Here is a 17,628-nt window from a genome sequence, read left to right as displayed (position 1 = left end):
CCAAAATAAAGACCCCTAAGAAGAGGACCCGACCCATAATCTCAATTCCTCGGGTTTCGTAAAAGCAGAATGGATTCTACGAAAACCAACATGCTTGGAGTTTAAGCCATAAACGCCCACTCTAGAAAGCTTCAATGGCGGACAAACCCCAACCGGTGCGGCTACTGTACTGCGCCGTATGTTCTCTTCCCGCAGAATACTGTGAGTTTGGCCCTGATTTCGAAAAGTGCAAGCCTTGGCTCATCAAGAACGCCCCCGAAATCTACCCGAATCTACTTCAAGGTACTAGCTTTTTTTTTGGACCTAATTCTATGTGATCCTTAACCCCAAATCTTCCACATGATTTTGGGGTTTTACACAAAAAATTGGACTCGGATCGGGATTGACATTCAGCTGTAATAAGATCGATTTGGGGATTGGGGTTGTAGTTTTGCTGTGCTTGGAAGTTTTTCTATTTGTCCTGTGAATACAATAATATATGCTGTAATCTACATTGGGTGATTTATGATTCACACAGAGGCTAATGAAAAAGAGGCTGAAAAGGTTTCTGAACGGCTCCAATCAGTTGGAATCTCTGCAGGGGGTGCTGATGAAGCAGCTCAGCCTTCTCAGCCAGGTAAACTATATGTATACTTATGTTGAGACGAAAGTCTTTAAATTTATCAGTAAAAATGGCAATGTCTTAGAAAAGTTAAAATTTTCATATTTTTATATTTTCAGGGGAAACCTCATCATCTAAGAAAGAGGAAGTGAAGCGTCTTCCTGGTGGAAAAATAAAGAAAAAAGTAAGAGTTCTTCTGTTTGGTTCTTGTAATCTTAGCTGATTATCACTTGTAGCTAGGTTCAGATGAATGAGTTCACTCTATATAATCATCATTATCAAAGCATTTAGCCTTTGTCTTTGTGCCAAATATTTTTCATCTTGCTTGTTTAGAATCAGGATTATATTGAAAACGACATCAAATTGTTCCTTAATTTTTTACCCTTATACTGCGTTACTATGAAACTGCGACAGTTCCATGGTGAGGAGCATCCTTTGGTCCAATATGGATCCAAAAGGTTATAGGGCTGATTCTGGTTGGACTCTGGGAATCAACATTTTGGCTGACCTGGAATCACTTGGTGATTGTATATTTTAAGTCATATTTTGTATTTTCGAAATAATTAGGAACCATGCTTCATCTTTACTGTAAAGTTGAACAAGTGCGTAAAATGTGTCAAATTGGTAGTCTTTTTGAAGATTTTGATTTCTAGGATTACAATTCTGCAGCTGTGTTTATCATGGCTGATTGGTGTTTTTATATAGAAAAAGTAAACAACACCCGTGCACAAGGATACCACATTAGACAGGTCTGGGACAAGCAAGATGTACGTAGATCTTAACTCCACATAATATGTGGAGAGATTATTTCCTAGAATTGAACCTGTTATCTCTTGGTTGCACCCCTGCAACTCTACCACTAGACCACATGTTCGCTTGTCTCATTGGTGTTTTTATAAGATAAATTATTGAATATTTGATGAATGTGGCCTTAATCCATGGTTACCACCATAATGGTACCACACCATTAGACCTCAGAAGTTTGTTACTTAGTAAGGAGTGCATTGCTCTAGGACTATTTAAAATTCTGTAGAAGCTGTAGTGAGCTAGAAAATACTGGATCTTAGGAAATTTGTCATTGTATCCAAATGGCACTCTCTCGTGCTGAATTGAGTGGAGTTCAGTTTTGTGTTATTGATACAGCTAGTTCATGGAAAGTCACTTTTTCTTTCCATATAACCCCTTGAAGTGTGCTGTGTGGTGTTCAGATATTTTTTTTAGTGTGCTTAATGTAAATGAACATGCATTGGTGTATGTCCTCAGGAAAAGATCAATTGAGTTAGTGATGAGCTAAGGCAATTTAAGAAAGCAAAAAAGTTTTAAGTTTGCAGAGTACGGTATATTTTAGTGATTCTCATATCTGAATTGAAATAAGCTCGTCCTCTTCACATGGTACTCCACTGAGTAAAACTGTTCCTTCATGTCCTTTAATTTCTAAAATGAATTGATGTTACACCCTAGCTTCGGGAGCATATGCCTATATGCCTCTGTACCTCAAGTAAAATTTTGTTCCGTATATTTCATGCTTGCATAATTTTTCTCCCTCTTGGAACCGTAAATGGTTCGGCAGTGATTGACTTTCTGAAGTGATCATTGTCATATTTTGAGATCTATAATGCCATGGAAATGTGGTAATTGCACTGCCCAATGTTACTTCAACTGCCTTCACTATGCTCCCCTCTCTTTATGAAGTGTTCTGGGAGGATTTTGACATAGAAGGATTAATATGATCAAGCTAATTAGGATTCAGGGGTTATGATGTGAACATGAGGTGTTCGCAGACGTGCCAGAAGCTGCCAGCATTGTGGGCAATCTGGAATAGGTTTATGTTTATTGTTGGCTGAAATTATTGCTCATTGGCCTTCAGCCTTCTAAATCTCAAGAGCTTTTTGTTGTGTGTGTGTTTCAATGCTTGGTAGAAAATAATGATGTGATGATACTTATGTGGTTACATTCTTCTTTTGGATTTCTTTCACAGGAGAAACTAGAAGTTGTTATTGAAAAGGTCGTACGCAACAGGCGTAAATGCATTACTGTTGTGAAGGGCTTGGAATTATTCGGTGAGCTACACGCTGATATGATTGAGTTCTACTCCTATATTTTTGTAATTCTTAATGCTGTATGTAGCTATTGAAGTTTTAACATAATTTTACGGATGATATGTTGTTTAGGTATCAAACTTACCGATGCTTCAAAAAAGCTTGGGAAAAAGTTTGCTACTGGAGCATCAGTTGTTAAGGTGAATAATTTTTTTTATCATTACTTAAATGTATAGTTGAAATTTTCTATTCCTCTATATTGTTCTTCTTCTTCTTACAACTTTTGAATCACTGATTTCCTTTTAGGGGCCAACTGAGAAGGATCAAATTGATGTTCAAGGGGACATAGCCTATGATGTTGTGGAATTTATAACTGAGACCTGGCCTGAAGTAATTGAATCTTCCTCTTCCTTGGTTTTGTTATCATACGCATCAATGCTGCATTTTCTATATTCTTTGGTCTTCTCATTCATTGCCCAGAGGACAATAAAATTTGGAATGACTTCCGTTTAAGCAGTACAAGCAAGCATGTAGCAAAGTGGTAGAATTGTAGGGGTGCAACCTAGAGATCGCAAGTTCAATTCTTGGAACATCCTCTCCACATATTATGTGGGGTAAGGCTGCATACATGATGCATGTCCCCGACCCTGACCATAGCCATATGCACAAGGGTTATTTTTCCATTAATCAGTATACTTTTACTGTTGAAAGAATCCGATAGACCAGAAGTGGGATAAGGAACCAGGTTTTGGTTAGTTTTATGTGGTGTAAATTGTTGTGAAAAAGCCTTTGAATTATCTACACAAGTTTTTGTGTAAATATGTATCAGAATGAAAATTTTGGTTTCTTTCTTTAGAAAATTAATTACCATGTATGGACTTATCAAATTTCTTCCATTTTCTAAATTCTGAATTTTATCCGTTCAATTAAAAATTCCAGGTACCGGAAACTGCCATTTACTTCATTGAAGACAGGAAAAAGGTTCCAGCAGGGTGATGCCTTGTTTTCCGAATGGAATTGATGCTGGTGTGTAAACTTACTACGGGTTTTTGATGAACCAGTTCCGATTTGACAGAATGGAGCATCCAGTTCTGCTCTGCTTTTTGGCCGATAATCCATAAATCTGCTATGTCTTTGGGGCAAAGAAGGGTGCTGTAAATTTTATAACCTACTCTTTGAGCATCTTCCTTTGCCGTAACGCTCATTGTCTTTTACCATAATATAGAGAGACCCCGGCCTATAAACTTCTACACAACAGATGGTGATGTTACCATATTTTGGTTTGCCAAAGTTGGCAAATGTATGTTTCAAACAAATTACTCTGGCCTTGTAGTTTTAAGAAAGTTCAGCTCCCAAAATTTGCCACAAAAAACAAATTTGTGCTCTCATAACAAAGAATACGTTTTATTATATCCTTGCCTTGAATGACAAGTTATGAATCCATGATCATGCAATCTGCCAAAAAAATAACTTTTTCCAGAAAATATAGCCTGTTTATGTGGATGTCTCTCAGTTCTTGCATAATCTACAAAACCATCACAATCGGGAACGAACTGAGCCATCTTTTCTAGAGTAGAACAATGAATGCTCATCTGCTCCACCCGCTGGAGGAATATCTAACCTTAGGAAATCAAGTACAATCTCAGCCAACTGATCTTGATGTGAAGTGTATTCATGATCAGCCCCTTCCACAATATGTAATTTGTGATTGCTTATGATCCTGTCGAACTCGAAAGCATCTTCCATTGGAACAATTCTATCCATCGATCCATGAACTGTCAGGACCCTGTAATCAATGCCACATTGTGTCAAAACTTTGTGCCACAAAATATAACCAAAAGATTAAGCAACATCCAAGGCAAATATCTATCCACTTTTTCAAGCCAAAGGGGAACACCTGTACATCAGGGAATGGTGGTGCCTTTTAACAATCAGTAATTTCACCGGACAGAAACCTGTTAATTCAGCACATCACACCCAGTGAAGGATGTCCGAGGCAAGAACACACTTTATGACCTTGAGAATGATTAGTTCAATTCAGAAAACTCTTGGAAATCGAAGAAAATTTTGAGTCTTATCATGTTGCTGCTGGGTGGAAGTATATGCACTGTGTTAGCTAACCATGAGACTGCAAGGTGTGAAATCCTTGTCTCTCATTTTTTAAGCAAAAATCATATTTTCCAGGTTATTTGTTGCTATGCATAAGTCAGATGATAAACCTGAAGATAAGCGGGGACTTGTTTAAAGGTAAACAAAGTTTTGAGGGCCAGACCAAATTCTTCAAAATTCTGGAAATTATGAAGTTTTCAAATATTGCCAAGGATCTTAGCGACTTGACTTGTTCGAGTTTAATAGAAATGCCAATAATATCGTGAATAATCACACTCATTCTAAGAGAGATGAGAAATATATATAGACGTATAACATGTAAGTAAAAAAATGTATAACGATTGTTCAGCATCAGAGACATTGCAAATGAAATTAATTACGAACCTGCAGTCTTGACGAATCAATGCACAAGCTGCAGGAGTATCAGTAGTTAGACGATCAGTCAAACTTTCTTCAGTTACGCGATACTTAAACTTCCCTAAACAAAGGTAAAGAAAGGCACTTTCTTGGTCAATTTAAAATGAAAACAACCTTGTACTTGCTAAGTTTGTGAAAAGAAAGTAGTAATCATTCAATTCAATAAACTAACCGCAACAGAGATGAAGACAATATTACACAATCAATCATGTAACCATATGAAGCAGAACTTAATGACGTCCACGGACAGAAAACAAGACCAATCCTACATGATACCTTACCCTTTCTATTCTTAACATCAATGAATCCATCACGTTTGATTCTTTCTAAAAAATCTTTTCCGAGACGCCCTTCAATTCCTCTCTCCAGATTAAACCGACCAGATATATTGACTACTGTTCGGACATCATTATACTTGGAGGCATACAAGAGCACTGCATTCCCTCCTACAAGAAAACCGTCTCAGTAGCAGAGAACTTTGAAGCTAAAATCTCAGCAATCAATAATTTTAGCAGAAATTAAGAACCAGCCAAAATATGATAAGGGTCATGTTAAAATTAGATCACAATCTAGCCATGGCACCGGTCTCATAAAATAGACCCTGATCCCTACCTTCACACCCAGTCAGGTAAGAATTCATTTCCAATCCATGCCCGCACCTCAAAGAAACAAGTCCATATTAACTCATAAAATCAGTCCTACTTGTGTTATTCAAGAACCTTCCTTCCAGTATGGTTCCATATAGAACCTTCTTTCCCTCCCACACTTAACTCCCTCATATCTTTCTTATTTTGTTAGTTAAATGACTATGATAAGCAAGGACTATTTACAAACGGACCTTTACTGTGCCCAATAATTGCAGATATCACGTATCCATCCCCACGAAAATGTTGGATGATAGCACGTAAATCATCAGCTTCCCTTCGGTAGTTGCCATACTGAAATGAGCCTTCGCTTTCCCTGGAAGGCAGAGGCTAGACACTATCTTATCTATGAATCAAGGCAACTGATAAACTTAATGAGAAATTCCTACAATAAAACAGTAATTGCATTTGAGGGGAGTCAAAATTCAGTAAAAACTTCTGCCTTTATCGTGTTCATAAAGTTTGGTAAAGTTTTACACCAACCTACCATAACCTTCCTCCTTTATTTGGGCTTAGGACTGCCTGGATCACCAAGCGGAGTTACTTCTGCCTTAATAGATTCAGCAAACATTTATAATAAATTCCAACATAAGATAAACCTGTTTTAAATCATGCCCAATGGGCAGCCATAAGCAGAAATTCTCCTTCAGCCTTTTTATGAATACACTCGGATATAACAGCCATCCAAGGAAGGGGATCGCCACTTGCTTCAGTGTTGAATCCCATCTCCACGACCAAGAGAGATCATAGGTTCAAGTTCCCCCTTACCCCTATATGCTTGCCTATGGAAAAAAAGAAGAAGCTAGCATCCAAGGGGCAAAAGACACACACAGAAACACATATTACTCTTGAAAGAGTGCTTCTTACTCCAGCACTGGAAGATGCAAATGTTGATAAGATTACAGACAACAAATCTAGTGAGAACAATAAGTTTTAGGGACATTGATTTCCACAAATACGGTAATCATTTCTGTGATTCCTACGATACGTAGGAAGCAGCCCTTCTCAGTTTATTTGAATCAGACCTTTGGGAAAAATCTGTGAGAGAGGACGAGCGCGAATCTGTTTTTTCTCTAAATTAAAGGCATTCTAGTCCAGACACCACTTGTAGGCTTACTTATATTTGAATCTGTATGCTCACTGAGTTTATTGCCACAGAGTGATATGATTACTTGCAGTGAAGGCAAGCATCTAACACAAATTTAACACCATAAAGGAGGAAAATGTCATGGAAATGGTCCATGACATATTATCTATGTTTCCACACTCTTTAAGTCTTAATTATGTACAGCTTACCCATTTCCAGCAAAGTCGAAACGATAAGCACTGACCCCTTCTTTTGCCAAAACAGTGGCAAGAGTCACCATTGGGATGCGATCCTAGAGATCCAAAAAATGAAACTAATGTGACAACACCCAAGAAAAAGAATAAAAATCATGGACTAAGACATATAGAATGGACATTTATGAGAGCGGACTAACCACCTGAAAAAGTTATACACCTCAAATAAGTAGCATCGAGGATGAGTTATGCCCATAATAGCAGAAATAGTTTCACACTTGTACACATTATTCTCTAAAATAAAATCTGCCTTATAATATTCCCCAAACTAAGAGATTGCAACATCCAGAAATAGTTTCACACTTGTACACATTATTCTCTAAAATAAAATCTGCCTTATAATATTCCCCAAACTAAGAGATTGCAACATCAATGATTTACAATAATGTTTGAGGGTGTTTTGCATTCGCTAAGAGGGATCTGAAATTTGTGCTCACGCATAGATATTGATGAATTAGATACAACACTACCTGCACGACGCCAAATGCGAAATTGGTGCCAGAGAGAACAATGAACTTTTCCCGAGCCAAATGACTGAGTTCTATATGCTTATCACAAAAAGACTTTGCATATTAAGTAAGAACCCTATTTTTTTTTCTAGCAATAAAAATTTCTCCCTAGAAACATGCATGGAACGATTAATCATGAAGAAAGCTATAATCGTCCAATTCTTGTAAAAAAAAAATAAAATTCATCAGAGCATTCGATGATATAAACTACAAATTGCAGTGATCGATCACCTTGGAAGACTCCAATCCATGGCACACTATGACAAGCTCCTTAGAACCAGTTTCATGTAGAATTCCCACAAGATTCTCCCCATGGTCATTCCGTATAATCACTTTCCGCACCTGAATCACTGCAAATTAAACAAGCACCAATTTTCAAAGCTATTACAAAAATATAGCTCAGCATATTTTGATCGAATTTTCTTGGGAAATAAAATGAAATAAAGAAACTGGGTAGGAACACGAAATCAATTACCAGGTTGCAGAACTCGTTCTTCACGCGAGCGATTCAGAGAAGTCATCGTGATTTTGAGACGCGCCAAGAGGAGATACAACGGCAACGGACCTGTCAACGGGTAATAGAGACAAAGTCCCCTTCAATACTTATCCGGCAAATTGCATCAGGAAACATAAATAATGGGCTGAGCAAGCCCAACACCTTGGGCCGGAGGATTATGGCCAATAGCAATACGAAACCCTTCTTGATCTCTGAATGCAGACCTTCTTGCCCGAATTAGCCCATTCGGCCAATTTTTGGGCCCAACATAGGCCTCAAAACTGAAGAAGGTCATTTAAGCCCAACAAACGGGATCCAGACAAGTATGGTCTAATGGGCCTACATGTTCCTAATGGGCTTCCCCATTCAATAATCAACGTGTTTAGAGTCCTTCGGCCTCAATTTGGGTTTCGAGCTGACCATGGTAACAAAACATACATTACAATGGAAAAAGGAGGAGCAAACTTGACAGGTTGGACCAAGGAAAAAAACGAAAATTTTCCAGTTATTGTAAATCCACAACCCCATACACATCAACAATATTGTTCGTTTTGGATTGTTCGATTTTCGTGAATACATCGAACCTACACGGTTTTATTTCTCCTTAGGCCCAAACAAGTGGATTAAGCCCAACGTTGTAACATGAGCCTTGAATAGTGATTAAGGGTTGACTTGGTCCTTATAAACGAGTTGTTCCCACATCTTACCGATGTGAGACTTAACACCAATTCGCTAAAAATAACATCAATACCTTGCGAGAACCACGAGTAGCTCAGATAATACTCATGTGTGTGTGGTATCTCATAAAGGTCTCGAGTTCGAATCTCCGTCATTCCCCATCGCCTGTATCATCAACACCCTGCACGGTTCCACTGCTGTCATGTAATTCACGGAGAGTGTTTTTGGCCAATTTAGAACTCATTGTTTACTGGCAGCAGTTAATTACAATCCGTTTAGAAAGATAGGATAGGCTTCCTAGATCAACAAACTACAAGCAAATAGGAGTTAAACCTACCACTTAATCAAGAGGTGTCACCAACCTTATTCACGCTAGGACCCAACAGGAGCAATGCCTGTGGATTTGGCTGCAGCAGCTACTGTTGCACCAGCTTGATTAGCAGTTGAGGGAGGCACCGGGTTCAACTGTGAACCGCTCTGAGCTGAAACTACTACCTGTTGATGCTGTGGTTGCTGTGAGTTAATTTGGGCAAGTAGATCCTTGATCTGACTTCCACTGAGTGTTTCATGCTCTAGCAAAGCATTAGCAAGTGCATGAAGCTCCTTGCTATGCGTGGTAAGAATGGTTTTTGCATTATTGTATGCCCTGTCTAGCAAACGTTGCACCTCTTTCTCGATAAGTCGCCTAGTCTCGGAGCTCATGCTCCTTCCATCGTCATTATAGTCGTGGGTGACAAGCCCAATTTCACCACTCATGCCAAACTTGGTAACCATGGCTCTCGCAAGATTAGTGGCCTGCTGGAGATCAGAACGCGGACCTGACGTAACTTCATTCTCACCGAAGATGAGCTCTTCAGCAACCCAACCCCCCATGCAAACATCAAGCCGGGCAAGCATTTGCTTCCGAGACATACTTGTCTGGTCCTTGTCAGGCAGTTGAGCAACCATGCCGAGGGACATTCCTCTGGGAACTATTGTTGCTTTGTGAACTGGGAGCGCCCCATCAGTGTGGATAGCCACAAGAGCATGACCACCCTCATGGAAAGCTGTGAGCCTGCGCGACTGTTCTGAGATGACAGCAGACTTTCGTTCACTTCCCATTATGATCTTGTCCCTTGAGTACTCTAGATGAGCCATTGTTACTGCTTTAGCACCATCCATTGCAGCCTTCAGAGCGCCTATGTTAACTAGATTCGCAAGATCAGCACCTGAGAACCCAGGAGTAACTCTGGCAATGATCATCAAATCAACATTATCCGCCTTCAATACCTGTAATCGTAGCGATAAGAACATTCATGCCTGTAGACTAAGCACATTGACACAAGTAAAATAAATCACATTAAATTAAATCAGTGAGGCCAGTCTGGGATGACCCAAGACCCAACCAGCGCATATTGCCAGCTTAACGTTGAATTTTCAAAAGACACCAAAATCTATCCAGCAGGGAAGGAAGTCATACCTTTGACATATGGGATTCCAGAATCTGCCTCCGCCCTTCTACGTCAGGATTAGGAACAACAATGTGGCGGTCAAATCGTCCAGGTCTCACCAGTGCTCTGTCCAATGATTGTGGAAAATTTGTAGCAGCTACGACAATGATGCCATCATTCGGCTTAAATCCATCCAGTTCCACAAGTAACTGGTTCAACGTCAACTTCATGAACCGCTGGTCCATGGGATTACGTTTTCCTCCTATGGCATCTATCTCATCAATAAATATTATGCAAGGTGATTGCTTCTTTGCAGCAGAGAAAAGATGTCTCACCCGCCGGGCTCCAACTCCAACAAACATCTCCTCAAACTCACTGCCACTGCACGAGAAGAAAGGAACCCCGGCCTCTCCAGCGATAGCTCTGGCTAACATAGTCTTCCCAGTGCCAGGTGGGCCTACAAGCAAGACACCTTTTGGGAGCTTGCCACCCAGACAAGTGAACCGCTGTAGCAAGGAAAAACATAACAATCAATCCAAGAGAGGAAAAGTTTACTCAAAGTCTTGAATAAGGTGAAGAAAAGACAACATCAGGTCAAAGAAGAATAGATGACATCCAATTCGTTTGTTTCAATAGCAATAATAACCAATAAAATTTAATGTCAATGACCAATTATAAGAGCCAGACGGGTATGTGTACAGTTCAGGTACACTAATTTAGCAACAGACATCTGAATAAGTATGCAAAATAAAAGTTCACATCGCAAGGCTAACCTCATTAAAATATAAGTATCAAAACAGAAGTCATAAAGCATAAGTCAAGCAAAGGATAGTGCATACAGAATTGCGTTATTCAATCCTTTCAAGATTTCAAATAAATTTGCATATGGAATTTCACGATATGCTAAAATAGATCAAATTTAACAGAGTCAACTAAAAAAATTGCACTCAAATAATAACTCTGAGAAGCTGAATGTTTTTAATATCTATTTTGAGAACAGCATCCAACTTCCTACATTGACTATGCATGTGCATGTAGGTTTTGCACCAAACAATAGTCAAATATCTCAGAGATCATAATTTGTAACATAACACATGCATGCACACAGATAGATGCAATTACCTTAGGATCTCGGAGATAGTGGACAATTTCTTCCAACTCAGCCTTTGCTTCATCAACACCCTTAACATCACTAAATTTTGTATTGGATTTCATGCTAGGTTGCACATCTTCATTCAAACCAAGTCCTGAAAAGAGGAACCAACATCAACATACCAATGCATTTGAACTGCAAAACACACGAGCATATAAGTCTCGTGATACCTTTACCAATCCCTCTATCCTCAATAAGTGCTCCTATACCAGATATCAATAGAAATGTCACTGCTATAGAGCGAACTGTACGCCACAGCTGCTTTATAAAATGACTTCCATCTGAATTGGGGCATCAGCAGTTCCAAGAATCCCACCCTTCTCGGATTTCCCCACTATCCTAAAAGCGGGAAGGCCTCCTACACTTTCTTCATTGGTTGCAACGTTGGCAATACCTATGAAAATTAAACAAAAATCAACTCTAGTCAAATAAGCGCACGCATTGCTCTGTCATTTTTTCCTGGCCTAATATGCAGCATGACACAGCAATCCAATATGCACAAAGGGACTAGGAAGGAAATATAATACAGGACAGTCTAAGCCGAAAAAAAAAGCATTTTCAACAAGCATAAGATTGGCATGATGGCATCTCATGCACAACACATTTAGGCCTACAAGTAAAAGGAAAAGGCAAACACAATTGACGTGGACAAAAAATGTAACTTCACCCTGATAAGCACCATAAGAATTCTTATTTCAGAAGACCAATCATAAACAGTAGCACATATCTTATTATTAACTAAAAACCGATTTGGTAAAGGGCCTTTCTTTTAGTAACAAAAAATAATCTTTGTTAATTGGCTTTGAAAAAATAGACCAATGTTACCTGACCAGCATTACAAGAAAACAAAGAACAACTCACTACATAGTAGGCAACAATAATAACAGCTAAGAGAAACAAAATAATCACCTCCCTGTAAGGTCTTCAGCAACGCACTGTCGTCTAGCCTGTTCACCCTTACCAAGGCTTTGACATATTCAGAAAGTGCTGAAGGGTTTGAATGCAGTGATTTCTGTCTTAAAAATAGTCGTATCACCTCTTCTGGGTCATTTTCATGGTTAAGTTCTTTAAGATGGGCAACTTCGCTAGCTTTATCTGCATCATGCACCCTGCTACCTAAACTGCCAACATAGCTTGACTGGAACCTCCGCTGGGCATTTAGAAGCCCATTCCCTGCACAAAAGTAAAGAATGTATAATCACACCGCTAAACAAGAAGAAAATATTGCTGCACTACTAATACTTGTCGAGAAGAAAACAAATAACCACACACACACACAAAAGACAAATGCAAGAGGCAAAGAAAAACAAAGTGAAATGCAACCCCACAGTCGTCATAAAGAAACAGCATAAAATTCATACCTTGAAGTCCAAACTTGCCAACAGGAGAAAAAGAGTTGACAAGCAAACTTTTAAATTGCCTCGGCTCTGGTTGATGCCTTGAGACCTGGGGTAACATAATGTAAGGGCTTGAATTAGAAGAGTGTAAGCAGGGAAAACAAACTTTTTAACACAATAATTCCTTTAAGAATATATAAATAATTTTTTCCTAAAATAATAGGAGTTACAGAAATAACAAAATGTGAATTGCATAATCTCCAAACAACAACTACTAAGCCAGCTTCAAAACTCGTCTGCTATAAACATGTCCATGTGCTGCCTACGCGATAGTGTGGATAAAAAAAAGGGAACAAGCGTATGTATGAAAACTAAGGGAGCAAGCATATGTATGAAAACTTATCCTATTTATATTGGGTGCCAAAGGCAGAGAAGCAGGATGCGACTAGGCCCATGGATTTGTTCATGACTTTTCTTTTATTCACATGCACACTCACATACATGCACATAACTAGCGGATTCCCCAAATGGGGCTTCCCCCTAGCCTTTCCAATTTTTACCTTCACTTCTCCTCCTCCTCATTTCATTAACATTCAAACTTCCAAGAAAGTGGGGGAGATTCTTCCAAATGCAAGAAGAAGAAAAAAGAATAATGCAAAAATACCAGCTTGCCCATTAGAGCAGTGAACAGATTCAATAAAGCATAGTTGCAAAACACAGCTACAAGCAATCAAATACATTGCCCAAAACTCAGTCTTATGGACAACTATGATGCAGTACCTCCTCTATTTTGTAGATGAAGTAGGGGACTGAAATGGAGCCAAAATTCAGAAGTAAAATCAATAAATTTGATTTTGACAGACAAAATACCCAAAACCTCAATATAATATCTAATCAAGGTTTATTGTAAATCCCATGATTTGCAAATAATATAAAACCGATAAGACAAAATGTATCTATAGAAATTATGGAAACTAGACAGGGGACATTCAATAAACCCTCAAAATAAATATATTTTTGAAATATCCACGTCTTAGAAGTTAGAACCAAAAGTAGGATCGATATGAAGTTCAAATAGCATTTCAATTAAATTAGTAATTGTTCTAAAACGGGTGTTGCGAAGTGCTAATACCTTCCCCCACACTCTATCGACCCCTTACCCTTTCACTAGATTCCGAGACAAACAAAAGTCCAATCTCCATCTCCGATTCGACAATATATAAAAGAATGAATTCCACCATCAAATAACAAAACCATACTACTCCGATCAAGCTCATCATCAACTATGTTTTTATGGTCACCATTAGCAGGAGAGAACAAAATAGAACCATAAATATACGGAATGGAGCAGTAAAGATAATGAACCTCACCTGAATGATTAGGCGAATCCAACCATGGCTTGTCACGAGCACCCAGAAAAAAAAAAGAAAAAAAGTTGTGATCTTTCCAATCGTAAGTCACGGCAAAAACCTTCTCCCTTCCCCTTCTCTCAAATGTAGGCGACTGGAGTCGGAGAGAGGAATGTTGGATTGGGAAGAAAATTGAAGCGTAAAGGAGGGAGAAGGTTGGAGCGTTCGAGATCACACTAATGTCTCCGGAACCAGAGGCAGGCGAGTCGCGTCTGTGATCCTTCATGTGTCTTGTGCCCCCTACTCCACTCCTAACTTGCGCAAGGAGTACTGCAACAAAAGGTCAGTTTTGCCCTCAGTTCCCTCTATATTTATGTTACTGGTCGAACAACTTTCATTGTAGAATTTCAAGATTTGCTGTTTACAGAAACATTGCAGTTCAGAGAATCAGAGGTATAGGCTGTCTAGCAGAGGCACGGGAACCCATTCGGAAGGATTCAGGGGCCGTCCGGTCAAATCCAACGGTTCACATGAACCTCTTCTCTCACCATTCTCTCTTGAAACTTTATTCTCTATTTTACTTATACAAGTCAATTATAAACTCATATTAGGTCCTACTAAAATATACGAAACCAGTTGCATGATAGATTAACTGGTGAATCTCTCGACGTCAAATCATATGAACTCGGGAAGTGTTGAGTTCGATTTTTACGGGGAGTAATACATATGTGACAACGCGTTGAGTTTTGATTTAATTTACCTTCGTCAGGTGGAAGACTTCTGTTCGCTTGAGTGTCGAAAAAAGAGAGTATAGCATATTGTCATATATGATAAAAAAATATATAATATAAAATGGCACATGCTACGGCAACATGACACGTCACTCGGCATTGGGAATAGAATCGTATTATTGCCTTCAGTAAGCATTGTGGGAATAGAATCGTATTATTGCCTTCAGTAAGCATCGTGCTAGGGATAATTAGGTGATAGATGATAAGTCTCAGCCTCCCAGGTATATCCCAACAAATCCCAAGCTAAAGTCAAAGACGTTCAAACTCAGGAGATTAATATCAGGGAGATTTGATCCTACCATGACACTTCATGAAGATAATATCAAATGCATTTATCTCCTCACTATGTCAACCCCTTATATAAAGGAGGCTAAGGGTTGAGCCAAGGTACGCTTCATTGTTTTCTTATTCACTTTTCACTTTCATTTTGATTCTCTTTGAGGAGCATTGACTTGAGGGTTAGAGTGTCCCTGGGCGGGCCACGAAGAGCTGTCTTCTCCCTTATTCTACTGCTTAGTCAGCAGATGACATGTGGATCGTCTGGTTCTTTGCATCCACATTATACAATACAATTAAATGATTAATGATAATGTACCTAAATTTTTATTAATGAATTTTTAAGGTTTAAACATTTTAAAAATATAGTACTAATTTTAAAAAGGTCAAACATTGAAAAGGGCACGAATTTCTCTAAGGTTAAAACAAGCATCAAAACTTAACCTTATATTTAATATTCTATAACTAGTACAACCTTTTTACAAAAGCTTATGGTTGTCCTTTTTTTTTTTAACAAAATTATGAACAAAAAAGTTTTTGGTTTGCAAGAACTACAAAAAAGAATTTTTGCCTAGAAGAAGGAGAAGCTGGAAGTCTAATGAGAGTACGAGAGAGATCATAGGGATACGTTGCTCTTCTTGGAAAAGAGAAGTGCTATCATTTTCTTCATTTTGGAGGTATAAAATAATTTTTAAAAATAAGAAAAATGTAGTAAGATTTTTTAGAGTCAATCATCATGTATTTATTTTTATATAAAAAAAAATGTTACACACTTTACATGTCGTGAAACGAGTTTCACTCGATCCTCAAGAAAAAATATGTTGGATTCAGATCGAGAGCTTCTTCAACAAGCATACCATCTCCAAGTAGAAAAACAGAAAAGACAATGTTAAAAGTTACAAATAGATCTAACCAAGGAGAGTAGTGGCGGCTCAAGGGTGGGCCGACGCCCAAGACCCTCAAATCTCTAAGTCTCCAAATTTTTTTTAAAAAAATAATAGTAATGTAGCCTAAAAATACTAATATTAGTGCAACCCAAAATTTAGAGCCCATTTAGATGAGGCTTCACGGCAGGTATAGACTATTAGACTCAGGCACGCCATTGAAAGAAAGAAATAGGAATCGCGGTAATAATCAAAATTTGGGTCTCTGGTTTTTCAAAGAGGATAAGAACGGAATAGAAAAGGGGGAAAACGAAAATCCCCAGTAGAATACCTGTAGATATGGAGTCCTAGGATTATACGGTTTCATGTGGAAATAGTAATCAAGCCCAGCCCATACTAGACCCGCTCATAGCGAGCCGAGGCCTAATTCTATCTTTTAGCCTGTAAGTCATGGGCCGAGCTTAGACGCTTAGTGGAGCCCATTTCAATCCGTGTCTTTTATTGTCGCAAAATTACTATCCGTTTGGTAGAGCATTTGGATTGATTTTCAACCCTCACTTAAAAGCTATTAAAAAAAATTGTATAATAAGTTATGAGGTGTTAAGCCAAGAAAGAAAGACTAAAAGAGAGGGGAGGCTGAAGACTCGAAAATGCTAAGTATCCGAATGTTTTTGCCCAGTTATGCCAAATATTGAGATGAATGAACATGTCTCACATAGTAATTCATATGAAATCGTGTGCGTTCATATCATCATTTAGGATAGGTAGGATAACAGACTGGATCTGTAAGACTTATGGGGAAGAATACTGAGAGCAACCACAATGACTCCATTTTAAGGGGGTGCATGGATGCATTTTGTTGTGTCTTTTGACGGAGCATGGGAATAAAATGCCTCCAATGGTGGCAATTGTTGTCACAATTTTATTGTGAACAACATGGGGAAAGGTATATGGGACGCCTCCATGTTGGCTCCAACACATAAGCTCACTTACAACACACTCACAACTACACCCAAAATCAATATTAAACCTCACCTCTATTTACATTTTGTCGACCCAACCACATCAGTAAAATATCCGACCATATCAACAAAACACATTTTTTAATACATTTTATTGGTCCCAATAAAATTACACTATTGCAATTGCTATGAGAGAGAGGTGATAGGGATCCTGGTACTAATACAAATTAAAAGCTTCAACCTCCTCGGGATTGAAGCCAAATACAAGCCCTTTTGAAGTGTTAAAAAACAGCATCTCCTTTACTGATCCGGTACAAGTAGCACATCCAGATCTATGCAAACGGTACATGATTGAATGAATCCTTTTTCTTTTTTTATTCTTCTTTTCAAGCATGCATCAATCATGCCATAGCATATTAGCCTGATCACATTACTAGCTAGAAATCAGGTATCCTACCGCACACTCTCATGTCTCCACTCCCAAATCCAATTTAAACTAAGATGGTAAGTTTAGACCGCTTAAACGCAAGTTCCATAAGTGTTTTCATTACTGTAATTTGTGAGATACTCATTCTTTCTTAAACATGCTCAGTAGAAAGGGTGAGGTTTGGT

The 17,628-nt window shown here is 38.6% G+C and overlaps 2 protein-coding genes and 1 pseudogene across 4 annotated transcripts; 1 reads left to right on the top strand and 2 right to left on the bottom strand.

Annotated features, from left to right (window-relative positions):
- The first annotated feature begins 66 nt into the window (after window positions 1–66).
- LOC119993591 (translation machinery-associated protein 22-like) lies at window positions 67–3,992 on the top strand. The gene is made up of 7 exons (XM_038840781.1): window positions 67–282; window positions 518–616; window positions 721–785; window positions 2,580–2,661; window positions 2,773–2,840; window positions 2,947–3,030; window positions 3,580–3,992. Exons 1-7 carry the CDS (start codon window positions 135–137, stop codon window positions 3,634–3,636), a joined length of 603 nt encoding a protein of 200 aa, XP_038696709.1. The 5' UTR covers window positions 67–134; the 3' UTR covers window positions 3,637–3,992.
- On the bottom strand, window positions 3,991–8,236 carry LOC119993590. 3 transcript variants are annotated; one of them, XM_038840778.1, is made up of 7 exons: window positions 8,136–8,236; window positions 7,892–8,010; window positions 7,107–7,189; window positions 6,005–6,126; window positions 5,448–5,612; window positions 5,134–5,227; window positions 3,991–4,426 (listed from the first exon to the last, which is right to left on the bottom strand). In XM_038840778.1, the coding sequence occupies exons 1-7, from the start codon at window positions 8,179–8,181 to the stop codon at window positions 4,177–4,179; spliced, it is 879 nt and encodes a 292-aa protein (XP_038696706.1). In that variant the 5' UTR covers window positions 8,182–8,236; the 3' UTR covers window positions 3,991–4,176. The 3 variants fall into 3 exon arrangements, with proteins under 3 accessions (XP_038696706.1, XP_038696708.1, XP_038696707.1); XM_038840780.1 differs by having other exon boundaries at window positions 5,134–5,161; XM_038840779.1 differs by having other exon boundaries at window positions 5,448–5,600.
- A 685-nt stretch (window positions 8,237–8,921) lies between these two features.
- LOC119992808 lies at window positions 8,922–17,365 on the bottom strand (annotated as a pseudogene).
- Between the last annotated feature and the right edge of the window lie 263 nt (window positions 17,366–17,628).

This window comes from Tripterygium wilfordii, chromosome 23 (genome assembly GCF_013401445.1).
Source record: "Tripterygium wilfordii isolate XIE 37 chromosome 23, ASM1340144v1, whole genome shotgun sequence".
Taxonomy (NCBI): Eukaryota; Viridiplantae; Streptophyta; class Magnoliopsida; order Celastrales; family Celastraceae; genus Tripterygium; species Tripterygium wilfordii.
The sequence above is the reverse complement of the archived record's forward strand: the minus strand, read 5'-3'. Positions and strand labels throughout refer to the sequence as shown.

Bases quoted from the DNA above. Each gene is read 5' to 3' on its own strand.
- LOC119993591 (XM_038840781.1), top strand. From the start codon at position 135: ATGGCGGACAAACCCCAACCGGTGCGGCTACTGTACTGCGCCGTATGT. The intron at 283-517 runs GTACTAGCTTTT...TGATTCACACAG, and splicing joins CTACCCGAATCTACTTCAAG to AGGCTAATGAAAAAGAGGCT. The intron at 2,841-2,946 runs GTGAATAATTTT...ATTTCCTTTTAG, and splicing joins CTGGAGCATCAGTTGTTAAG to GGGCCAACTGAGAAGGATCA.
- LOC119993590 (XM_038840778.1), bottom strand. From the start codon at position 8,181: ATGACTTCTCTGAATCGCTCGCGTGAAGAACGAGTTCTGCAACCTG. The intron at 6,127-7,106 runs GTAAGCTGTACA...TCTGCCTTCCAG, and splicing joins TTCGACTTTGCTGGAAATGG to GGAAAGCGAAGGCTCATTTC. The intron at 5,613-6,004 runs GTCCGTTTGTAA...GTTTTCTTGTAG, and splicing joins AATTATTGGGCACAGTAAAG to GAGGGAATGCAGTGCTCTTG.